This window comes from Haliotis rufescens, unplaced genomic scaffold (assembly GCF_023055435.1).
Source record: "Haliotis rufescens isolate VD_foot unplaced genomic scaffold, xgHalRufe1.0.p SCAF_25, whole genome shotgun sequence".
Lineage (NCBI taxonomy): Eukaryota > Metazoa > Mollusca > Gastropoda > Lepetellida > Haliotidae > Haliotis > Haliotis rufescens.
In genome coordinates this window covers 774,285-801,578 of record NW_025963946.1, presented here as the reverse complement: position 1 = coordinate 801,578, position 27,294 = coordinate 774,285, and the positions used below count along the sequence as shown (strand labels likewise).

The following is a 27,294-nucleotide window of genomic DNA, read 5'->3' as shown; positions in this document are numbered from 1 at the left end:
AGATTCTCATGATTTCTCCCCCACCTTCCTCCAATGGTATTACCGCTCTCTACAACTTACGTGGTTGTATGTAAAAATAAAATCATCAGTAGCTCGCATTTAGAATGAGTCTTGTTTACCACCTTCGAATTCCCTCAGTAAGTCCCTGTCATGTAACCTCTAGCCGCCGTAACTGTAACTTTATACTGCTCCCTATAAACGATCTCATTTTGACTTGACACCGCTACACCTTAATATGAAAATCGTTTGAAGGAAGCAGTACAAAGATACGGCGACCGCAGCTGAAAACCTTCCTGTTGAGGTCTTCCTGTTGAGGTCTTCCTGTTGAGGTCTTCCTGTTTTATGTGTAAATTGTCTTGGTGTTTGGGCCCTGTAAGCGTAACAGGATATTAGCGTATGTCGAGTGCACCTATCTACACCCTGTAGCGCATCACTGTGGGTTTTTGTCACACTTGTGTGTGAAGTACATATATGTCACGCTGACCTCAGATACCTGCGAAAACATATTGCGTCTCCACAAACCGTGAGTAGAATCACCACACGTATGTTTATAATAATAATAATTCATAACTAATCATCACCTGGTGGTGACTTTATTCGGATATATGCAGGTTTTAACCAGATGATTAGTGTGATGAAACGCTTTAACACACTAACCCCTCTGAACAGTATATGTTGTGACGTCACGCATGAGGAACTCGAGGAAAGAGTTAAACTACTGATAAAATAAATAAATGACAGACTTGGTCAATCTTGATACACGTATAAATGCGGAAGTTATTCATATATATTTTGTTGACCGAGGTACAGATATGGTAAAATGACTGTTCTGTGTGTTTGTTTAGACAAGCTATGCACATTGTGCACGCTGCCTGCATGCACAGATCTGCATTTACCTACCAATTCGATACATGCATGGTGGTTTATGTAGGTCTCGCTGGTCAAGTGATCGACTATCGATCCAGTTGGGTCCTCACGACTGTCGTGAGTGAGTTAAAATTTATCGACGCATCGACATTATTTCAGCCATGCATATAGCGACGATACGACTGTCGTAAGTCCATGTTATTAAAGGTATGGGAATTTAGCGCTGAGACCGCCTTGTAGAACGGCACCCTGTTTAATATTTATAAGACCCGTGAAGATCCGGGGTAGAATAGGTCTTCAGCAACCCATGCTTGCCGTAAAAGGCGACTATGCTTGTCGTAAAAGGCGACTAACGGGATCGGGTGGTCAGACTCGCTGACTTGGTTGATGCATGTCATCGATCCCAATTGCCTGGATCGATGCTCATGATATTAATCACTGGATTGTCTGGTCCCGACTCGATTATTTACAGACCGTCGTCATATAGCTGTAATATTGCTAAGTGCGGCGTAAAACAACCAACCAACCAGACTAGTACAAGCAGCCACACACGTGCATGCACGTCGCTATATAAGTGCAATCATCTTGAACGCGACGTTAAACTCCATTTCACCTCACCTCACCAGAGATGTTATTTTTTATACCAACCTGACAATAACAAGTCCATATCTCTTACAAAGGACACATTCACAGTTCAAGTTTGACGACATTTGATTTACATCTGTCTGTCACGTCATACACACGCTGGCATATTGAATGATGTGTTTCTATTATTAGTTGAAACGACGCATCTTCACACAATAGATTGTAGATGAGTGTGTCCTTATTTGACGGGTCGGGTTACAGATGTTTCGAGGGCAATACACCATCAAGCAAAATATATAGTCCGCGAAATACGTTGTCAGTCGTCATGTTTTAATGACTTCATTTATATATAATTCAACGTTGTTCTGATATTGCACATCAACATAAAGGTGTTCCAGTTCACTGTGAGGTAGGTTTGTCGACATATTTCGATTTCTTTAACAACTACTCGCGACACTCAATGCCAAATCATCTGCCTTCTAACTTACAATGTCGACTGTCAGAACTGGTGAGTTCAATGTTGCATACGTAAAAGGCGACTGTGCTTGTTGTTAGAGGCGACTAACGCCTAAGACTCGATAAGTTACAGACCGCCGTCATATAGCTGGAATATTGCCGAATGCGGCGTTAAACAAACAAACAAAGAATGCTGGAAACAAAAAAAACTTGATTCGCTAAATGTTCGAAAAATATTCTTTATTCTTGATATATGATCTTTACGATTTGAAAATACACTAGGCTTATAATCTCTCATGACTAATAACTTTTAATAACCTACGAGTGATTACAGGTTGTCTATCCTGGGTGTATTGCCATTATTTCACGCGATAGTCCATAATCCCGAGTTGCGAATAGCGATTGTTAATAACTGTAAGACTCGGTTGATATGTCTTATATTACAAAAAATATCGACCCGTGAAAATTCGGGATAGAATAGATCTTCAGTAACTCATGCTTGTCGTAAGAGGCGACTAACGGGATCGGGTGGTCAGGCTCGCTGACTTGGTTGATGCATGTCATCGATCCGAATTGCGTGGATCGATACTCATGATGTCAATCACTGGATTGTCTGGTCCACACGATTACTTACAGACCGCCGTCAATAGCTGTAATATTGGTAAGTGCGGCGTTAAACAACAAACAAACAAAAATAAATCGTAATGAATCCTTTATTTATGACTCATGCGTTTTCGCTGAAAAACAATGTGGACAAGTTGTTTCCCGGTTTCAAATGAAGACATCGCCTAAGTCAATCGATTGTTAGAATGACGTCACACAAAACGTGCAATGTGCAACAGTGCGTTAATATGACGTCACTTTGTTAAAGGGGCGCTTCGCAAACAAAGAGAACAGTTGAACAATCAGTGTAAACTATCCAGTTTTCGGCACTATTAAGAATCTTGCAATTATATTTGTTAATCCGTACCACGTACCTGACGAAACAATATATTTCAATATAGATATCCAAATCATGTGACTGACATTGACCGCGAATATTGACTCGTCACATGATCAGTATTGATCTGTCACGTGATAAATATCAATCTCATTAAAATTAGACCTTAGTTCTCGCTACCGCTTTGTTTATTGACTCGTCTGCTAGAAAACAAGATGTCGTCTGCTATACTAACATTTTACAGTTCGAAGCTAATATAAGAAAATGTTATGAAACAAAAGACGGTTTAAAGGCTTCATAAACTTTAAAGTGAATTTCGGTAAAACAAAACGAATGACAACTTTTGACGAGGTCAGTATGCGAAAACAAGGACTCTCGGACACGACCCCTTCGGCGGTCTTGATCGGACCACCTCAGGGTTCGGGTCCTCCGGTCCTCGGGTCCGTGTGTTCGCATATTGGCCTCGTCAAAAGTAAGTATTTGTATATTATTATACAAGCATGAGTGTCATACTGATTTTACGAAACAAGTGTCAGAATTCTGTATTTCCCGAGCGACAGGGAGGATAGATCTATTACATGGCTTTTAACACGAGTTTCGTAAAATCAGATTGACATGACACATGTGCGTGTGTAATAATGTCTTTAATACCCATTATTTCTGTAACTTTTTTAGCTCCCCTTTACAATAATTCACCGATCACGACCGTCGTCTTGGACAACCGCCATTGTCGAATGACGTCAACAATCTTCAGCTATGACGTATTTTCTAGTTTGACGTCGTTCCTACCTTACGTCACAAAAAGGATTCCAATGACGTTAACCCTCTGGATGCCGAGTTTTTTTTCTGACGCACATTTTCCTTAGATCGGAAAAGTGAAGGTTGTGCGAGAATTGCGCTCACGCGGCACTGGATCTACCTCTGGCTATAAAATTACGCAGAGGTGGAGAATATTAAATTTTTTATTTGATAGTGTAAATTTAACTGTAAATATCAAACCGGTTTTTAAAAAAAGACACTCCTAAGTGTTGTCCGAGAATTTATTCTCCGTTGAAAAACAGTACATTTCTCCGCTTTTTATCGTACACCGATAAAAGTACTGTGCGACAATTTTTTTTATTAAGAAGCTTTACGGAAACTGTGAGCGAACAAAATAGTGCCTAATATCTGAACTACATAACTACATATCAAATGGGGTTATATGTGTATGTATAACGACATACATTTAATTCCAAAAATAGCATGCCGTAAATGACGAAAAATGATTTTTCTCTATGACGTCAAAAGGTGACAGAGAGGTTACACACGTACAAAGAAAAGGGGGCATAACTCCGCTATGCTTAGCTCTAGTTTGTTGTAACTCAGGTCACTTGGTGAGAATTAGCTGTGGGTAAGGACAATATATTGTCGTGGTGTTTTGTTCAGGAGGAACCAAACTATTCCAACACAAATATCGATATTGAAACTGTACACGTTTAGTTATAAAATATACCCATAAGAAATGATGAAATCGTACTTCATAAAAAGGAGGTAATAGAGAAATGGATGGCCTTATCTAACCTATAACTTAGTCCTTAGATTCCAACATTCTCCTGATTGTGTAAGTGTGATTTTACTAATATTGCATCATTATTAATGGAGCACAAGCCTTATCATCAAATGTAATGAAATACCCGAAAAATAACACGATTTCTTTTGACGTCATGGCTGGTTTCATGTCTTTGATAACGTCGGAGAAAGACGACACTTGTATTTTGATTGATATATATCTCCCCTAAGTTTCGTTCATGGTTTGGAAAATCTCGATGTGTGGAACGGATTTTGACGCTTTTTCGACACAACATAAAATGACTGCTCTCACCAAGTAAATAATGTCTTGAATATGTAAACAATTAGATAGTTTATTGTGTATCTTAATTGGACAAGACACGCACCTGTTTGGCATCAATTTACGTAATGAAATTCCCAAAAGAATATTTCAAAACAAACAAAATTATATTCAATATTGGACATATATTTGTTCATGATTATGTTATATTTTCTTACACAATAAAAGATGCAAAGAAAGCTCTATTGGTATAGAATTATCAGGATAATCGTATACGTTTGAACCAACGGGGTACCTGGCATGGGTTTTATTTTTATACATTTTACAATTCCTGGAGAAATAAAGTAAACTGTTTACTATCCTGTGATCCAATATTGAAAAAATAATGTCAGAGGTCATGTTCAGTACTTTTGCTTGGCCTAAAATGCCAGTGGATGATATCACAGAACTGGGAATTTCCCACCTTATTCAAAACTGTCAAGTGTATTTGTGTGGGTGATGTATTTTGAATTTTATTCGACTTCAAAGTGAGGGGTGTAGAGGAAGGACATATATGTCCCTCTGGCATCCAGGGGGTTAACAATGCCGTCTTTTTTGACAGTTTGTAAAACAGTAATAACCAGTGTCTTGAGTGTATAAAAGCACAGCTGACCAACATCAGTGGCCATCTCGGCTTGGACACTCGCCCTGCGAACACGTCCATCCAAGCTCTCAACACTACCACTGACTATGAGAGATCTGTATCTCCCGGTCACTACCGAGGGAGCTTGTCTCCATCCTGGGGCCCTTGCTGGCTTACCGGGTAGGGGACTACTCCCTCAGGACTTCCTATAAGTCCAAAACCTCCACCCTCTCCATCATCTTTGACTTAGATCAAAAGAAGAGGCCTCTGGTCACGGCCCCGGCCAAGACCAAGCCAAAGGAGAAACCCGCCCCGGCCCCTACCCCCGCTGCACCACTCCCGGTGAAGAGGAAAAGGCCGCCCAAGGTGAAGAAGACCCCTACAGTCTCCATCATGGAGACCAAGAAAAGTCTTCCCACCACCCCCAACAGCAGCAAAGGAACTTGCTCCCCTCGACTCCAGGGGGGAGGAGCCCTTCCGCTCACCCGAGGGGGAAGGACATGGGAGTAAAATGGATACCAATTCAAGTTGCCAAATTACCCCTCCACCCACAGCAGCTCCCGTCGACTCTAGGGAGGAAAAAGAGGAAGGGGAAAAGCTTATTTTCCCCTGACGCTCCATCCATCTCACCTACTCCTCCCTACCAAACCATGGAGTATCTGACCATCGAGCCCCCAGGCCCTGAACTCCAAGACAGCCACACCCAGACCGCCCCACCAACAGTCCCGACTCTCCACGACAGCTACACTCAGACCAGCCCGGTCCGAGTGCCAAAGGAGAAGCCACAGGACCAGCGGATCTTACTCTCTCGGGAAGCGGCTAGTCTCTTGGACGCTCACAAAAGCCTACCTCCACCGGCCTGTGGAAAACCGACCAACTGGATCAAGCCAAGCAGTCGCCCCCTACCATCCCTGGTGATGGTCCAGAACATAGAGGGCGAACGGTTTGAGCATGACATCCACAACTTCACGGACCTCAAGGAGTTTCTGGAGCAAAGCGAACTCGCCTGCCCAGACCACTTCATCGCCGCCATGGCAGCTCGTCTCGTCAAGGGATCCTTCCAAGACATCTCTCAGGAAGAATGCAAGCTCGCCAACCTCCTCCTCACTGGCGTTTCCCAGTAAACGCCCTGGTCGCCACACAAGCTCGCCTGCCGACGCCGAGCCTTCCCACGCTTGACCCCCTCCCCTCCAACCCACGCCCAAATTTTCCATATTATTGAGTATTTTATTACCACCCACACCCCCCCCCCCCCCCCCCCCCCCAGCCAAACCCCCCACCCCACGCAGCTTTATTAGATTAGTCCTGTAAAAGTTACATTGTTTTGGGTCGCACTTCTTTATTTATTTATTACGCTTTTTTTTCTCCCAATAGTATAAAGTGCTTCCCCGTGTGCGAAATACGCTTTAGTCGGAAATCGCACGTTAAATCTCCTAGTTATCCATCCACATCAGTGGCAGAGAGATTAGTGATGTCATTTGGTTGTGACGTCATGACAGAGACTCGGGGCGCGTTGCAAGCCACGAATATCGCTTAGAGTAAGCCGGGGGGACTGCAACAGCTCGAAGCGCTTGCGCACTCTTCCAAAACGGCGGCGCAACCACAGCTTGGATGCCTTGCCGTAATGAAGAACGTAACAGAAGAGGCTCGATGACTAGCCGATGCATTAATGTAGATTTGTAGATGTGGCCCAGACTGAGGATGGTGCGATGTTAGCTGCGTTTGCCAATTTCCCAGTTGATCCAGTGAAGAATGTCTTGTTCCGCTGTCAAATTTTGGTTTGAGAACGTAGCGACACATGCAAGCGATTGGCGCTTTGCAACGCACCCCATATACCGGGTCTCTGGTCATGGTAACCGATGATGTCACAATGGTCAGCAAAACATCGTGATGCAATTTCATTGCACCCGTATCTCCTGTGGGAGCTGGATTTGAATGATTAATTAACTGGAGACAGAGGTATAATGATGACTTTACGCTCCCAGTGTTCTTGCTAAAAAATGTTTTCAGTGACATTGTATCTTTGAGGTTGATTAAGAAAACGGACATGCAAGACACACAAGATGGCGGACGATCGATTTAAGATCCGAAAACGAACGGGTATTACTTTTACGAAACTGGCTATCCTTAATAAGGTCAAAATTTAAGCGAAAAAGGCTTCTATTACCTGGCGCAAAGGGCACCTTATTTTTTTTTTTACCTTGGTACTGAAATACATGGAATTAAACTCACATAGTCACTTACAAAAACACAAATAATTGTGAAATGTTAATACAAGTTTACATTAGAAATTAGCCTCTACTCCAATTTACTCGACGACTCTGATTGGGACGCGCAATTAAACTTATTGTGAAAACATCAAATGCTTCGAAGTTTTGATTAACTTAAACTCAAATTAACTCAATGTCAAGCTGAAATTGGATCTGGCTGAAATGTCAAGAAATTGGAGTACAGGTATACTATATATTTGATATTTATTTTAGTAAGTAGGAAATAAATAGTAATTTTATAGATATTCCATATATATATCTCCCGGGTAACCTTTCTGCCGGCAGCCGAATTCACAAGAATGCATTAATGCAGATATAAAGCATTTATACTACTACATAAATCGTTCTTATCGTAGAGGGACACGGGTGGCCCAGTCGTCTAAGGCGCCGCGATTCGCTGTGCAGAGTTGCTTCCCTTGGGCACGCCAGAAACCCATGATTGTGGGTTCGAATCCCGGTTCGCCCCGATTATGTTTCTAGGTTTGTCAGCACCATACCCGTGCTCGTGTGTTTCACCGAAGTGGTAAACGTCTGAGACTCGCATCACTTCGGGCTTTCCTCCCACATTAAGCTGACTCGCCGTGATATAACTGTAATACTGTTAAAAGCGGCGTTAAACCCAACTCACTCACTATTAAAAATAGAGGTGCCGTTTTCGCTCGAGAAATCAGTGAGTTTTTGTTGGTGTGCCGTATTAGCCTGCACCTCTGAAACATACATCAGATTTTATACAGGAACTGAGGTAGGTCTTCCAAAGACAAATTCAAGTCCATGTTTCATGACGTTTGAGCAGATTACCCGCGGCAAATACGAGAATGTGTAATTAATTTTCATCGGATAGAAATTTTCCGACAATGGCATTATCAAATAAGAGAAAATGAATAAAAGATCTGATTTTTGTTTGTTTGTTTGTACGCATTCAGCAATAATATATTCCAGCTGTATGACGGTGGTCTGTAAATATTTTAGTCCGGACCAGATAAACCAGTGATTGACATCATGAGCGTCGATCTACGTAACTGGGACACGGTGACAGGCATCAACAAAGTCAGGGATCCTGTAAAAAATATATACTATACATAGGACCTCGCCTCGGTAAGACTCGGAAGTCTTACCTTCCATGGGCGTTGGTTGATATAACCTGTTTGTTTTACACCCCGAGCCATTATGTCTACAAGTGATGTAAGGGAGGTAACTCTAACTTGTCTACTTACATCCCGACTGGAAGTTGACGCAAATGCTTCGTCGCCCGTGAGTTTTATCTCTCCGCTTACACGTAATCAAATAATGTGATAATTGCGTCAGTTATATTTGACATCTGTATTTTTATGTTGATTAATTGCATGTGAAATATAACATGTTAATATGGATGATTTTGTTCATAGGATAGATGTGTTTTATTATTATTGTCGATACAATTTTAGCAGACGAGCTTCGGCCAAGATCAACACTCAATTTTAATGAACTAACTACCTTGGATAGATCTAACCAGTTATATTCTTGGTGGAAGCAGTCCGAAACAGTAGTAATATTCAATAATGCCTTACAATTGTTCAGTTGTGACAGAAAAGCATAGCCACATTTAGAGTTCGTAATGAAATAATAAAAGGCTGTCTGAAAATGACGTCTGATAAATGTTTTATGTCAAGGTAAGAATCAGCAGACGTCAGTTCAGGAACAGGCTAGATCTAAATAGAACTGTTGTGACTAACCATTTCTCAAAAATCTAACTTCATAACACATGAAAGATGGTTATTGCAATCATTTCCGTTGTATTTCTCAAGAGTTCCATATTCATATAGAACTGGGCTGTATAAACTCTAGACAGATTAAGAATAAGACAATGAGTTTGGTCTGGCTGAAAAGAATGCTATTCTATTATCAGAACTTTTGTGTCTATGAGCCCAAATCCTTCCCATACTTGTTTTAAGCTGATTTAACCTTTTCAGTCTCTGCCTTTTTCAAGCACTGTGTCTTTAATAAGCTGAGTAGCTGGCTATATATGGAATCAATATGGGCCTACCTAGCCTCTACTGCATAGCATGGACTAGCAGAGTCAGCACACTGGAGTGGATCCATCCTGATTGATTGTTTCCAAATATAATAAAACAATAGAATTATTTATATTGTGATGGAATATATCTCTTAGTTAATGTGAATTAATTCCTCTGACATTAAGTTTATTTCTTTATTTGTCCTGAAAAATAGGACCATGTGAAAACATATTCTCAATGGAGTATGGAGTGTCTGTTGATCAATGCAGCACTCAGCAGTATTCTAAATAATGTCAGCCTGTAAACATTCGAATCTGGACCAGACAATCCAGTGTCTCTAGTAATTAATATACCATATTCCATATAATAAGCGCCATGGGCACTCTCAAAATTAGAAATAGGGGGCTCTTATTAGAATATTATTTTGGTGAAAACAACAGAGTTGGAAGATCATAAATTTCGTGGTTTATGCTGACAGCCTGAAATGTTTATACACGACAGATATATTTTTCCAGAATTTAATTGCCCATAATTAAGGATACATATAACACACATACATGAATAGATAAGTCTTGTGTACATTGATAAATTGGAAAGGGTGCTAATTTGGATTGTTCACTAGCCAATATAATAGCAAATATCCCTTATTAGAGCGGGGCGCTTATTACGTCGAATACGGTAATACATGTATATTATGGCCAAAGTATTTTTGGATTCCTGCAATTATATTTATAGTGGAAACAGCCTATACAAACGGTATTGTAGAATGGCAGATTGTGTCAGACACACTCACTCCTGCTGATTGACTGATTAACATGTCTCATTACCATAATCTGTATTTAACACTTATTAGTCTCGACGGGTTTCACTGAGGAGTATTTTGACCAAGAAAAATAATTCAAATGGACATTTTTCCCAAGCAGTACTACCCCTTCAAATTGTCCTTTATTGTATTGAGAGGAATAACATACAAGCTATGATTATCTACTTTGAGTGAATAGATTGTGTTTACTTTGTCAATAATTGGAGGTAGTAGGTTATTCTGTTTATTACTCATTTCTGGTTTTCAGAGAAAAGTGTGGATTTCCAAATCACAAGTTGAGACATCATCTCAATAAATCTATTGTTTAAATGATATCACATAAAATCTTAAAATTGTCTGATGGCATTTGTTTGACAATCACTTCTCCAAAACTTGTAATATTCTTTTCTGACAAGAATAGCCAAACAATTATTCTTTTACCCACAACAATGTCTGCTTCTACATCCTGTGTGTCCATGGTGTCTGTTTTGTTTTTAAAACCTCAGGACCAAATTTTTTTGACCATTTGTATGATTTGGTTGGTTTGTTGTTTAACGCCGCACTCAGCAATATTCCAGCTATATAATGGCGGTCTGTAAATAATCGATTCTCGACCAGACAATCCAGTGATTGATATCATGAGCATCGATCCACATGCATCAACCAAGTCAGCGAGCCTGACCACCCGATCCCGTTAGATGCCTCTTACGACAAGCATAGTTGCCTTTTACGGCAAGCATGGGTTGCTGAAAACCTATTCTACGCCCGATCTTCACGGGTCCCATTTGTAGGAACAGATTATAAAAAAGCAGAAATCCCCACCTGTGACTATCAAATGGTCTCCCCTTAAGTATAGACTGTCCACTGTTTGGTTTTTCCTCTCAAGGATTCTCTGATGGGATAGCAGCTGAAGTATACAAGAAAGTTTTCTTGTTTTGAATGCACCCCTAATAAAACAAATTTTATATGCAGAATCTTTTGGTAAAAAAACTCACTTGGAAACCTTATTATATTATGACAGGAAATATAATATAAAAAAAGGGTTAATCAAATTATACTACAACCATCCAGTCTCGTGAAGATTCTGAGTTAGAATTGGTCTTTAGCAAACCATGCTTGTTGTAAGAGGCATCTAACAGGATCAGGTAGTCAGGCTCCTGACTTGAGTGTAGACTAACCTTTAGTCTATCAAATCTTACATTAAACAATATCCCTCTTGACTCTAACAAAAATAAATATCTTCCTATGCTGATAGAGATAGCTAGAGCTGGCTTGACTTGCTTTTGTATGCGTTTCTAGATTATTATTTTTTCATTAAATAAATACAGATACAGATAAACAGCATATTTGCGTAAAATACCCCACCAAAAATTTTCAAAACCAAATTACTTTCAATTAACTTGCGTACAGAAACGCATGCATTAAACGAAAAATTCAAATGTATAAAAACAGCATGTGTAAATACCCAATGAAGCTTTTTCAGCATGCGTATAAAGGAGTTAATTTCTGAAACACAAATAAGAGCTAATGTACTTTCAAGCCTAAACATTATTTCATTTTTTTTAAATATTAAAATGTTCACTAATTTTGGAAACAACCCAATAGAGTGATGAATAGATGATTGAAACAATATTGGTTACCCAATGAAAAATGTAATAACCCAATTAAAATAGAAACCCAAGAGTAAAAACTCAATTGCTCAAAAAGTTATCTGGAGCTCTGGTGTAAACAGTTGCAGCAGTCTATAACTCTGTAGCTAGTTGAAGGATCACACAAATACAATACTTCATTACAATTACAGTAGAATTTACTTAATGTAAAACTTAATGTATTGGCAAAATGCCCTTGTCCTCAACAGACATTATTCTATCACAAAGTCCTTTTGTACCTTCAGTGTGTCCTCCTGTAAACACAGGGTCTCGAGGACCGCTGGACAGTCCATCACGCCCACAACAGTCCACAACTTCATAAGTGAAATACTAGGACAAAAAGTTCTGATCTGATAGGATTGCTCAATTTGTGTCCTCTGGCTGGGGAAGGGAGGCAACTACTGGCACAACTTAACTGATAGACTAATGCTTAGTCTCTGGAAATATATAACTTTGATTGAAACAAGCCACTACGTTTAAATTGAAAAGGAGCCTCCAGTGAGAGGGGGGGTTTAGAACTGAACCTGTGGAAAATCTAGACTTGCTACATTTAGGGCTATAGTATTACAGTAAGAGCTGGTGGAAGGGAAAATAATGTGGTTCATGGACTGTGAGACGGACTACTTAACTGATAACAGCTGGGTCAGTTTGTGTAAACTGCATATTCTGGCTCTTATGGTTGCCATGCTGTGTAGTGTCATGCATTACACTCGCCATGTTAGAACCTTATTTTATAAGGGAGAATCCATTAAATTTCTATTGGGGGAGGTGGGGATTTTTAATGAATTGTTTGTCCCGTGATATGCCCAAATGTAGTTTGTTGGCAGTGGTGACAAAAATGAATAGTTTGTTGTGTGGAAAATACCCAAACATCAAAATATTTTGTGTTAATAGTGAAAATGAAGAGATTGTTTGATGATGCTCAGTAAGCTGAAGAGTGTTCTCCCCCCTTTCCCCCCTACAAATCAAATGGATGCTCCCTAAGTCCTACTTAAACCACAGACCCATATAACAAGTATTATACAAGCCTTACTTAAACCTAACACCACCTTCATTGCTACAAGCCAAATCTGCTGTGCAATAGACACATGATAGATATGCATTTTAAAATCATTGGGTATCAGTAATTCTATTTGAGTATTCAAATTTCTGTTACCCACTAGTTTTTATGCATGTGGGTATTTAAGTTAAATATTTAAAAACACTATTCATCTAGTCCCTGCAAACTGGTGTCGTGTGGGTTCGAGAGCTTTGTAGGACTCAAAAATACCACGATACTTCCACAAGAAAGTGTGATGGCAAATGATCATGATGTTACTGTCATCGTGGAGTTTGACAAGGTTGACGGAATGCCCGTTTATAAAATCGAAATAAGTTGCTGATTTGCGAATCGATTACGCAGGGTTACTTCACAATATTTTGATGATACGCACAAGTTTTATTTTTGTAGCGTATCTGTAATGTTCGTTGCGTATTTGATACACTTGGATTTTATTTTACTGCGTATTTCTGCATTTCTGATGCATATTTTACGCAGATACGCAGCTTATCTGGAGCTCTGAGTAGCTATCTAACCTGTTGGCACTTTAGTCTTGTAAACTACATAGGTTATGCCCTCTCTACTGAATTAGTGACGAAGAACATCTGTATCTTAAATGTATCTTGTGCGATGCAACAAGCTGTTACGTTGCTGGAGCATTGGTTTCATACATATGGTATTTGTACACAGTGTTTAAGTAAATGGGGGTTCTTGAGGTTTGCTCTTATAACATTTGAATTTTGGTAACCCCTAAATCTTTAACGTTTAACGTTTAATGTCAGGGTTATGACATACTTAGTTTTTGAAAACTGTGTGTACTATATACTAGTAATTGAACAATTTAGTGTTTCACTATGCAGAGATTTTGCTTGACAGTAATGGCATTGAAACAATTTGGCATATTTTCAGAATGTCATAAAGTTTTTAAAAGACATTCTTTTGTAACATTACTAATTCAAATATTTAAGACTCTTCGGGATATTTTGTGGACACAGTCTCTATCTTAGGAAATGACCCACACTGAAACCCTGTCTAAGTCGGATATGATATGTTTCCTACTTGCCGACACAGCAATCTTATTGAATCAGCCTAACAATGGAGGTCTAGGTTGTTTTAGTGTTTCCCACTTCATGCTGTTATCATGGTACTGTCACTGTGATAACTTGTACAATAATCTGAATCTAGATAAATGCATGATAAATATTCACAACCGTGTGATAATTTCCCATCTGATATAAAGATATTGATAGCTCAATGACCCTCAAAAGTGTCAAAGTATAAAAGACAGTTGTGATTATTAATCTCAAAGTTTGTACATATAATCATAAGTATGTTATGAAATGGTTAGATTATAGAATGTTAATCACTCCACATACAATCACAACGAGTTCTACTTCACCTCTGACCTATGACATTTGACACACAAAAGCTGTTTCAGTGATCCCTCGCTACAACGCTACCTTTGGGGTCCAAATAATGATGAGCGTTATAGACGATCAGCGGTTTAACCGAGGTGTATATCTGGAGGTGATATTGGGAGGAGAGGTATTCAGTACAGGCAAGGATAGGCTTGTGTTCTGTTCCAATTGTTGCCCAGTTGGTTGGAGGGTTTCCCCAGGAACACTACAAGTATCAAAATGACTGTATTCAAATGGAAAGACATTTGGAAGGTAGGGGGCAGGTGTGTTCAAATGACCTTCACATATTTACAGCGTCTTTCACAGAGATAAATGTGACTTACACTGTGGTAGATGCAGGGAGAATGACTTCGAGTCTGCAGGGAGACATACTTAATGGAGGGTGTTATATGGAGCGGAGTCTGCAGGGAGACAGACTTAATGGAGGGTGTTATATGGAGCGGAGTCTGCAGGGAGACAGACTTAATGGAGGGTGTTATATGGAGCGGAGTCTGCAGGGAGACAGATTTAATGGAGGGTGTTATATGGAGCGGAGTCTGCAGGGAGACAGACTTAATGGAGGGTGTTATATGGAGCGGAGTCTGCAGGGAGACAGATTTAATGGAGGGTGTTATATCGAGCAGAGTCTGCAGGGAGACAGATTTAATGGAGGGTGTTATATGGAGCAGAGTCTGCAGGGAGACAGACTTAGTGGAGGGTGTTATATGGAGCAGAGTCTGCAGGGAGACAGATTTAATGGAGGGTGTTATATGGAGCAGAGTCTGCAGGGAGACAGACTTAGTGGAGGGTGTTATATGGAGCGGAGTCTGCAGGAAGACAGACTTAATGGAGGGTGTTATATGGAGCAGAGTCTGCAGGGAGACAGACTTAGTGGAGGGTGTTATATGGAGCAGAGTCTGCAGGGAGACAGACTTAATGGAGGGTGTTATATGGAGCAGAGTCTGCAGGGAGACAGACTTAGTGGAGGGTGTTATATGGAGCAGAGTCTGCAGGGAGACAGACTTAGTGGAGGGTGTTATATGGAGCGGAGTCTGCAGGAAGACAGACTTAATGGAGGGTGTTATATGGAGCGGAGTCTGCAGGGAGACAGACTTAATGGAGGGTGTTACATGGAGCGGAGTCTGCAGGGAGACAGACTTAATGGAGGGTGTTATATGGAGCAGAGTCTGCAGGGAGACAGATTTAATGGAGGGTGTTATATGGAGCAGAGTCTGCAGGGAGACAGACTTAATGGAGGGTGTTATATGGAGCAGAGTCTGCAGGGAGACAGATTTAATGGAGGGTGTTATATGGAGCAGAGTCTGCAGGGAGACAGACTTAGTGGAGGGTGTTATATGGAGCGGAGTCTGCAGGAAGACAGACTTAATGGAGGGTGTTATATCGAGCAGAGTCTGCAGGGAGACAGACTTAGTGGAGGGTGTTATATGGAGCGGAGTCTGCAGGAAGACAGACTTAATGGAGGGTGTTATATGGAGCGGAGTCTGCAGGGAGACAGACTTAATGGAGGGTGTTACATGGAGCGGAGTCTGCAGGGAGACAGACTTAGTGGAGGGTGTTATATGGAGCAGAGTCTGCAGGGAGACAGATTTAATGGAGGGTGTTATATGGAGCGTAGTCTGCAGGGAGACAGACTTAGTGGAGGGTGTTATATGGAGTGGAGTCTGCAGGGAGACAGACTTAATGGAGGGTGTTATATGGAGCGGAGTCTGCAGGGAGACAGACTTAATGGAGGGTGTTATATGGAGCGGAGTCTGCAGGGAGACAGACTTAGTGGAGGGTGTTATATGGAGCAGAGTCTGCAGGGAGACAGACTTAATGGAGGGTGTTATATGGAGTGGAAGAAAATATTTTGCATTGAAATTTTGCAAAAAATATAAGCATTATGATACATGTATCAGTTTTTCGGAAAATTTATTAAAGTGGTTGTATCTTCTATAGTGTTATTACTAGACTGTAGTGTAAGCAGGGTTTTATTGAATGTCAAATTCTGCTTCCAATATGCATACAAATTAACCCACTAAGTCACTGAGGCGGCCCGTGAAGATCCGGGGTAGAATAGGTCTTCAGCAACCCATGCTTGCCATTAAAGGCAACTTTGCTTGTCGTAAGAGGCCACTAATAGGATCGGATGGTCAGGCTCACTGACTTGGTAGAAGCATGTCATCGTTCCAAATTGCGTGGATCGATGCTCATGATGTCAATCACTGGATTAGTTAGTCGCCTCTTACAGCAAGCATGGGTTGCTGAAACCCAAGTCTAACCCATATTTTCATAGCTTATCATGATGTTCATATTTTGGGGACTAACTGAGGTTAGTTGGAACACTGTTTTTGTATTGTTCTGAACATATGACAGAAATAATCAATACGTCCTGACATCACAAACTGATCACATTACATATCTAAACAGTAGGTTGAATTTAGTAGTTTTATTTGTAATTTGGACATTTCAAAATGTTCTCTTCTTAAATTCTCTTCTTAAATAAGTGGACACAGAATAACCTACTTGAAGCTTGGAACTACTGAGTGAGTTGGGTTTAACGCCGCTTTTAACAGTATTCCAGTTATATCACAGCGTGTCAGCTTAATGTGGAAGGAAAGCCCAAAGTAATGCAGCACGGGTATGGTGCTGACAAACCTAGAAACATAATCTGGGCGAACCCGTATTCGAACCCACAATTTTCTGGCGTGCCCAAAGGACGCAACTCTGCACATCCTTAGACGACAGGGATACCCATGCAAATATAAGTCCAGATATACAATGAACAAGTTTATAACCATATAGTGTAATAATAGGATAAAATTGGGTACTTCAGTTCGGAATTGTTTACTGGTATTTCCGGTGTTACGTGATCAGCTGGTAATGGGTTTTTTTCAATGGGGGAAAAACATTGTGTCATCATAAAACTTGAGTTTATTAAAAATGTACATAGATTTTGGGAGCCATGGATTGGGATTGGGCTCATCAGACTCCCTGTTGAGAATCCATGTCAACAAGACCTTGCTAAGTTATATTATCCATCATCAGACTCCCTGTTGATATTCCTTGCTAACAAGACCTTGCTTAGTCATATTATCCATTGTCAGACGTCCTGTTCATATTCCTTGTTAACAAGACCTTGCTTAGTCATATTATCCATTGTCAGACGTCCTGTTGATATTCCTTGTTAACAAGACCTTGCTTAGTCATATTATCCATTGTCAGACGTCCTGTTGATATTCCTTGCTAACAAGACCTTGCTTAGTCATATTATCCATTGTCAGACGTCCTGTTCATATTCCTTGTTAACAAGACCTTGCTTAGTCATATTATCCATTGTCAGACGTCCTGTTGATATTCCTTCTTAAAAAGACCTTGCTTAGTCATATTATCCATCATCAGACGATTGGGATTGTTCACTAGCCAATATATTAGCAAATATCACCGTGGGCGCTTATTATGTCGAATACGGTACATGTATTGAAACACAGCAGCTGGTATTATTTATACCACTACTCAACCTGTCCTTTTTGTACGCCATCCCATATTCAACCTGAATGTCTTGCAGCATAACGACTTCCCTTGTTTCATTCCAATTTCTTTAATAAAAGAAATGGAGCCAAAACGAGGCTATGGTAGCAAACATGGCTATGGTCGCGAACAATTACGTGTGGAAATGATGTTCAAACTTTTGACACTGTCCCTTATTCCAAAGGTTCTTTTTCGCTTTTTAACAGTGACAACCATGTGTTACAAATATGATATAATGGGAAAATAACTGCTCATATCACATGTTGTTTTTTCTTATTATGCAAGCCTTTGGTCATTGAATGCCATATATTTTATTCTTAATATATTTATTATACAAAAACACACTAGGGTAATAATCTCTTTATTATATATTGTCATTAATCATATTATCAAAGAAACCTATTTTCATTGACAAAAACAACTTTAGGAACTGCATGTGAATTCAGTACCTGAGTAGACTGCCCAATTTGTTATATAGTGCCAATTTTTTTGCAGCCATGTTTACATAAATCTCTGATATCAAAACCTCAATCGAAATTGTTGGGAATGTAAGACAATAGATTATAGGGCCAGTAGGCATTGCATCGAGTATGGAGATTCTTGAAAGTAGTTCCTGCTAAGTGACCATATTTACATTTTTATCAGAATGTGATGCCATGTTTATCAGTGTGGTTTAGGGCTGGGACGAGTCCAAATTTATTACCCACTGCAAGTCTCAAGAGTTGGGAACCTAATGTCTGATTGATAATTATTTTACCGCAGCCCTGGCTGAAAATATTCAGATCATGTATCAAACAATCAGATCATGCGTTCACTGAAGTTGACTGAAGCTTTATCTTTACTCAAACATATACAAGTCAAAAGGAGTGTGTGCATCGTCAGAAAGAAATGCGAACATTAGTGACTTGTAGTGTAACCACTGAGCTATACTGAGTTTTTGTCATTAAACTATATATCACATGACTAACCATGGGTCCGGGTAGTCCTGTGGGTACCCGGGTCCTACTCAGGACCCACCCGACCAGAGTACCCGAGTTGGCCGTCCCAGCCCTAGTGTTTTTTTTTGCATCTTTCCATTATATCAACAAATGTCATGGTGTGTGATTTGTTTCCATATAGCAGTGAGAACCTGTATGACAACTAACCCAAGCTCACAATGTGAAGCACACAGCTTTAACGCAATATTGATTCCTGCTAATGTTGGCCGACATGCTTGGGAGAGTAACTCAACTAACTGCACTATCTTAATAATCTTTACTGACAGAGTCACCTACTGTATTCTACGTAACACATGTGGAACCATGACAGCTGTCACTCGGACATTATGCCTGGAAACAATTATTGCATTTGTTTAGTTACCGTACTAATTCTTATAATATACATAATATAGCCACATTATTGATGCCACAATATGTTGAAAATGCATGTGAATATTTTTACTCTCTTTACGGGATATGTCCCTCAACTGCCTAAGAGCTAATATCTGTCAATATATTTCCTAAATTACACATTAGACATGTATGGGAATAACCATTTATAAGATACTATTACCATGTTTACCTTATGTTTTGCATGAATAAAACCTTTTTTTCTGGAAATTTGCAAGAACCAGCTGTTACTGTGCTATCGTATTGAAATAGTATTTTAGCTGTCACTATACTATTGCAATAGTATTTTAACTAAGTGAAACTATTGCAGTAGTATATTACCTGTCACTATGCTATTATGGTAGTGTTTTAACTGAGCTAAACTATTGCAATAATGTTTGAGCATTCACTATGCCATTTCAACAATGTTTATGTTATCAGTATTTTAACTATTGCGTTAATTTTGTATTTTAACTTTTGCTAAAGTATTTGTATTTTGTATTTAACAACAAAATGAAGTTCCTTTGCTCTTGTTTCAGAGGATGAAGGTCCTAGGGATAGAGTTCGCTCCCCTGAGGATTCCCTTGGAGCGTCGCCTGCAGACAATATCAGTTTACCAGTTCACTCTTTCGTTCTTGTTCCTCGGCTTCTTCTGTCTGTTCCTGTCCTTCTACCTGCTGTTCACACGCTTCTACTATGTATCATTAATCTATGCAGTGTGGTACGTCTACGACCGCAAACAGAGTGCCCGTGGAGGGCGCCCCATCCTGTGGGTGCGCGGGTGGAGGATGTGGAAGAACTTTGCCAACTACTTCCCTCTGAAGCTGATAAAGACAGTGGACTTGAACCCCAACAGGAACTATATATTTGCGTGTCACCCCCATGGTGTCATGTGTTATAGCCATTTTTGTAATTTTGCTACAGAAGGAACAGGATTTAGCGACTTATTTCCTGGCCTGCGCCCCTATTTGCTGACCCTCGCAGGCCAGTATAAGTTTCCTTTCTTCAGGGAATATTTTATGTTAACAGGTAAGTGCAGGTTATTAAGGGTTTATGTTGTTGTTGTTGTTGTTGTTTTGTTTAACGCCGCACTCAGCAATATTCCAGCTATATGATGGCGGTCTGTATAAATAATTGAGTCTCGACTAGACAATGCAGTGATTAATATCATGAGCATCGATCCACGCAATTGGGATTGATGACATGCATCAACCAAGTCAGCAAGCCTGACCACCCGATCCCGTAACACGACAAGCATAGTAGCCTATTATGGCAAGCATGGGTTGCTAAAGATCTATTCTACCCCGTATCTTCATGGGTTTATTATGGTTTTAAGCCTTCATCGTAAACAAGTATCCCTTCATCGTACACACACTTTATTAGGGTTTTAAGTGTGTGTACGATGAAGGGATACTTGTTTACAATGAAGGGATACTTGTGTACGATGAAGGGACACTTGTTTACGATGAAGGGATACTTGTTTACGATGAAGGGATACTTGTTTGCGATGAAGGGATACTTGTTTGGGATACTTGTATACGATGAAGGGATACTTGTTTACGATGAAGGGATACTTGTTTACGATGAAGGGATACTTGTATACGATGAAGGGGTACTTGTTTACGACGAAGGGATACTTGTTTGGGATACTTGTTTACGATGAAGGGATAAACTTGTTTACGATGAAGGGATACTTGTTTACGATGAAGGGATACTTGTTTACGATGAAGGGATACTTGTTTGGGACACTTGTATACAATGAAGGGATACTTGTTTACAATGAAGGGATACTTGTTTACAATGAAGGGATACTTGTTTACGATGAAGGGATACTTGTTTACAATGAAGGGATACTTGTTTACGATGAAGGGATACTTGTTTACGATGAAGGGATACTTGTATATGATGAAGGGATACTTGTTTGGGACACTTGTATACAATGAAGGGATACTTGTTTACGATGAAGGGATACTTGTTTGGGATACTTGTATACGATGAAGGGATACTTGTTTACAATGAAGGGATACTTGTTTACGATGAAGGGATACTTGTTTACGATGAAGGGATACTTGTATATGATGAAGGTATACTTTTTTACGATGAAGGGATACTTGTTTACAATGAAGGGATACTTGTTTATGATGAAGGGATACTTGTTTACAATGAAGGGACACTTGTGTACGATGAAGGGACACTTGTTTACGATGAAGGGATACTTGTTTACGATGAAGGGATACTTGTTTACGATGAAGGGATACTTGTATACGATGAAGGGATACTTGTTTGGGATACTTGTTTACAATGAAGGGATACTTGTTTATGATGAAGGGATACTTGTGTACGATGAAGGGACACATGTGTACAATGAAGGGATACTTGTTTACGATGAAGGGACACTTGTGTACGATGAAGGGACACTTGTTTACGATGAAGGGATACTTGTTTACGATGAAGGGATACTTGTTTACAATGAAGGGATACTTGTATACTATGAAGGGATACTTGTTTACGAAGAAGGGATACTTGTTTAGGATACCTGTTTACAATGAAGGGATACTTGTTTATGATGAAGGGAAATATACTTGTTTACGATGAAAGGACACTTGTTTACGATGAAGGGATACTTGTTTACGATGAAGGGATACTTGTGTACGATGAAGGAATACTTGTTTACGATGAAGGGATACTTGTTTACGATGAAGGGATACTTGTGTACGATGAAGGGACACTTGTGTATGATGAAGGGATACTTGTGTACGATGAAGGGACACTTGTGTATGTTGAAGGGATACTTGTGTACGATGAAGGGATACTTGTTTACGATGAAGGGATACTTGTGTACGATGAAGGGACATTTGTGTATGATGAAGGGATACTTGTGTATGATGAAGGGATACTTGTTTACGATGAAGGGACACTTGTTTACGATGAAAGGATACTTGTGTACGATGAAGGGATACTTGTTTACGATGAAGGGATACTTGTTTAATTGTGTTTTAGGTATATGTAATGAGTTCAGGATGTTGGGGTAGACAGGTCGTAAACATTTGCATCAGGCCAAACACCTGGGCATCCTTTGCTCATGTATTTCTGGTACAATTCATTTAACCAGTCAGATGGCAAAAGGGAAAAAAGATAATTTTGCTTTGAGATTTGCCTTTGTTCTTCACATTTACCATGACAAAGCAGAACGTGTGCAACTGCCAATATAACATGTTCAAAGAGCTTTTCATCCATGTTGTCAGGAAGATTCTATGTGGCACAGGACAATGGAACTTATGTTCTATACCACCACTATACGAAGCTTCGTGTGAGAGTTTGTTGGTATAGAGTATTAGTTCCATGGTCGTGTGTGTGTAGACAAAGCCACTGAGGTGAAGGTCATAAGATCATGAAGGTCATAAGATCTGTGTTTCAGGCTCCTGTGATGCAAGCAAGGAAAGTATAGAGTATCTTTTATCGAAGGCTGGGACAGGCAATGTCCTTGGCCTAGTCATCGGAGGAGCCATTGAAGCTCTGAATGCCTCTCCCGGGAACTTCAGACTTCATTTGAAAAACCGGAAAGGTTTTATAAAAATAGCTATGAAACATGGGTAGGTATATTGCTTTAGGATTCCAAACATACGGTAATATTATTTTTATCTGAAAAATGTTCAGAAGTGTTTGTCCAACAAGATGGAGTCACTGTGTGGTCAGAATCACTGAGAATTTATTGTACCCTGGAATCACCATGGGGCACCTGCACGATACTAAAATATCGGCACCCCATCTCTCTCATCTGTGGAAGTGTATTAGGGCCACATTCTGAAAGAAATATTGTCTACATAGATGATACTTTCAAACTTGTGGTTTAGTGGTAGAGCGTCCGCCTGGAGAGCGGAAGGTCCGGGGTTCGATCCCTGGCCGCGTCATACCAAAAGACGTTTAAAGATGGTACTTGTTGTGTCCCTGTCTGGCGCTCGGCATTCGGGGGCTAAAACAAGGACTGGTCGGCTCGGAGTCAGTATACTGTGTCTGAGTGGGGGTATTCATGTTAAACTGCGGCATGGTATCTCAGTGGGCTAGCACTATAAATCGGCATCAGTCCGGTCTAGTACAAGCAGCCACACACACACACATGTGCATGCATGTCGCTATATAAGTGCAATAATCTTGGACGCGACGTTTAACGCAATTTCACCTCACCTCACACCTCAAACTTGTTCACAAGCAAACCTTCTACCCCTGCTGTTGTTATCAATTGCACAGATTATACAGATACACAGGTTCAGTTTTTCAGGTCATGATTTTCTTCCGTTTGTTAAGCAGTTTGTATTAAACCATGTTATCGTGGTTGTGGACAACAGGTGGACAGGTCTTCAGTGGTAGAAACTAACATTATTGGTCTACTAGTCCTGTTAATGATAACCCTTAAAAATGGCAAATTTCTACTAGTCCTTATGATACCTTAACTATTGGGCAGTTTGGCAAGGACTAAAGGACTAAAGTACTCACGGAAATGAAAAAAACCCTGTTTTTTCGACCTCAGATCTTAAATAAATGCAGTTAATATACAAAATATGTAAATATTCAAACAACTAAATTAGTACTAATTGGGCCGTGGCACAAATACAGCGTATCAAATGTTTTTTTGCCTTTTTACACGTAAAAGTGTGTAAAAATGTGAATAAAACAGACTATTGTGAAACAGGGCATAACCAGGTGTAAGTAGATCAAGGTGACCTATGACACCTTGACGACAGGTGAGAACAGGTGCATAATGCCTATAGTCTGTTTCTGCTATGTCAATTTGGACTTAGTTTTATTTTTGAATGTTGAAAGTGCCGACAAATTACCTCCTGTAAAGTACATTTTGTATTGTTCACTGAGATCAAACTAGCAAATCCAGACTAGTACTTTTTGAGTTGTTTTGTTATTTCGTATTTACAGCTACGTAACACTTTGTGTCGATTTTTAAATTGAGAAAAACAGTTTTTTTTCATTTCCGTGAGTACTTTAATGCCAGTTTCTAACGCTGGTCTTACAGCAACTTGCCTCCTGAGAGTTTCTAGGGCTTGGGAACTGCCCTACGATGGAGCACATGTTACATGTGGTGTCTCCTTGGGCAAATGACTTGTTCCAATTATGCTTCTGTTCACCCAGCAGTGAATGGGTACCTGGTAGGATGAGATGGTAACATGACAGTTTACCTTCTTATGCGTCACAAGCAGCTTGGGTTGTATACTCCCGAGGGAGCTGAGAATGAAAATCAAATGCACACCAATCTATTAACTGGGTTATTAATCGTATGCACTTTGAGCATAGACGAGTATGAAATTTAGCAGTATATAAGAATTTCCCCATGTCTCTTTCAGAGCTGATGTCTGCCCTGTGTTTTCCTTTGGAGAAAATGACTTGTATTCTCAAGTGCCTAATCCTGAGGGGTCTTTCACACGAAAATTACAGATAACGTTAACCCGGGTATGTGGGTTTTCCCCGCCGATATTTTATGGGCGAGGTGTGTTCAACTATTCCTTTGGACTCCTGCCTCACAGGCGACCGATGAACACAGTGGGTAAGTTGACCACCAGTAGTGGTCAGTGTGACCACACGTGTCACTACTCGTAATTCTCGCACTATTTGATTATGATAAACCGGTTTTGTTTGATTCAAAGATAGGGCTAGCTTTTGATACAGATCATAGAGATTTATTATCGTTGACTAGTATGGATCAATTATCGATAATTATCGGAGAAGTTACTTTTAGCAAATATGCAGAAAAAAGATCAGAAAGAAATCAACATATTTCACACCACTGGTTAGTGGTGGCACATTTATGCAGGGATTACTTTGTGGACTTTTGAAATACAGCAAAAATAGTTACTTTTTTCATCTTTGTCACTTGACATTATTGGCAGCAAAAAGTCTGTTTTGGTAAATCTAAACTTTATTTCATCACAATAGTTACGTAAGATATTATCAATGACACAATTTTTGTATCAAGAATTGTTATATGCTTTTTGACAGTCCACTTCAAAGTGGAATTGAGTTGATACAAAAATGAAGTGTTATTGACTGTAAAAAGGGTCCTCCCTTTCTTTCATGACAGCTTATCAATATGAAGAGTTTGTTTTGGTTGTTGTTTACACCAGTCAGCAGTGTTCCATCTATGCTGGGTGTAAACAATCAAATCTGGGCCAGACAGATGAGTTGTTGAGACTATGAGCACGTCCCACACCAGCGGAGGAGGATGACTCGCCATCAACAAAGTCACCGCGCCTCACTATGCTTGTCGTAAGAGGCGACTAACGGGATCGGGTGGTCAGGCTTGCTGACTTGGTTGATGCATGTCATCGATCCCAATTGCGTGGACCGATGTTCATGATCTCAATCACTGGATTGTCTGGTCCAGACTTGAATATTTATAGAAGGCTGTCATATAGCTGGAATATTGTTGAGTGCGGCATCAAACAACATACAAACAAACAAAACATTACGACTGCACAATGGATGGTTCAGATATTGGTATCAACCTGCCATTTATTTGCAGTGGGAAAACCAATTGGAATTACAAAGAACGAGAATCCAACCAACGAAGAAGTGGCTGATCTTCACCAGAAGTACATGGATGCCCTTATAGACTTGTTTGAAACTAACAAGACCAAGTATGGTGTTGCTGAAGACGAGCATCTTATTCTTGAGTGATTACAAGACCAAATATGGTATTGATGAAGACTGCCATCTTATTATTTAATGATAGCAGGACCATATATGGTGTTGAAAAAACATCTAATTGCTGATTGGGAAAAGAGGAAACAATAAAAAATACATATAACATATTTCACTTTACATATCAACAGAAATGACAGTACAAAAACATTGTTTTTTACCTATAAACATATTACTTAAAGATAAATGACTTAAAGAGAAGCTGTTTTGACTTATTCAGTCTCAGTGATTTGTATTCTCTGAGATGAGTTCTGTCAATAGATTAAATCATGAATGTCAGAATCGTGTAGTTGGATGAGCTGACGTTTGTATATTGTGGCTGATCAGGACAAGACAATCGCAAAACCGCGCCCAATGTAAAGTAAGCACAAACTTACTGATGCAGTAGCCGTAGTGCTGTGATGACTGGCCAAGTGGACCCTGATATATTAAGTTCAAGGCAAACATAACTAAAGAAGCTCCCAGCAATATCTCTAATTCATCTGATAAAAACTGACTGGGCCTAAAGTCAGAGACCTGCAGTTGATGCCACAGATTAAAACAATATGGCTACATCACATAGATACAGAATCAGTTTCCAGGGGGATATCTTCCAGTTTTGACTTAATATTGTTTTTTATGTATTGGATGTCTCATGTTCACAGATATTTCAATAGAAATAGATTACACTGTTCCTTCATTTCTGCATAATCAGCAATATTTCAGGCTCGTGAGAGACCATTCATCTTTTGATTATGCCAATGCATAATAAATATGAAAAATGTCCCTGCTATTTAATGAATGTCTGTCTCCATCATGTTGGTTTCGTTCACTTTTTAGTTGAACATTGTGATAACTGGATAATCTTTCAAGTAGTGTAGACTGATCATTTCATGACTTGTGTACCTTATGAAATACATATCACTAACATTTGTAGGTTCAAGGGTTGTAGTCATTTCAGCCTGGAGATGTTATTTGAGTGCCTGGTTTTACAACAATTGTGTTTGAGTTGTCAGATTATTTTCATGTCATTGTTGAAATGAATGTTCTAGGTGCGATGTTGATGGCATAAACTGCCTTTTGTTAAATGAATATACATAAAAATATTCAAGATCTATTATGCGCAGAGTGAAAAGACAAAAATGGTTCTGTTCATGAGGTTCACCACAATTGTAGACAGCTGATCTTCGTGAGTGCTGCTACTGATCAAAGTGGTGAGAAGACATCGCGACACTATGCAATATGTCCTTTTATCTATAT

At 39.8% G+C, this 27,294-nt stretch overlaps 1 protein-coding gene across 5 annotated transcripts; it reads left to right on the top strand.

Moving 5' to 3' along the window:
• The first annotated feature begins 308 nt into the window (after positions 1–308).
• Positions 309–26,098, top strand: LOC124141366 (2-acylglycerol O-acyltransferase 2-like). 5 transcript variants are annotated; one of them, XM_046509365.2, is made up of 5 exons: positions 309–542; positions 19,887–20,376; positions 22,766–22,940; positions 24,702–24,901; positions 25,877–26,098. In XM_046509365.2, exons 2-5 carry the CDS (start codon positions 19,890–19,892, stop codon positions 26,029–26,031), a joined length of 1,017 nt encoding a protein of 338 aa, XP_046365321.1. In that variant the 5' UTR covers positions 309–542; positions 19,887–19,889; the 3' UTR covers positions 26,032–26,098. The 5 variants fall into 5 exon arrangements, with proteins under 5 accessions (XP_046365321.1, XP_046365318.1, XP_046365320.1 ...); XM_046509362.2 differs by having other exon boundaries at positions 310–523; XM_046509364.2 differs by lacking the exon at positions 309–542 and adding an exon at positions 1,713–1,861.
• Positions 26,099–27,294: the final 1,196 nt, after the last annotated feature.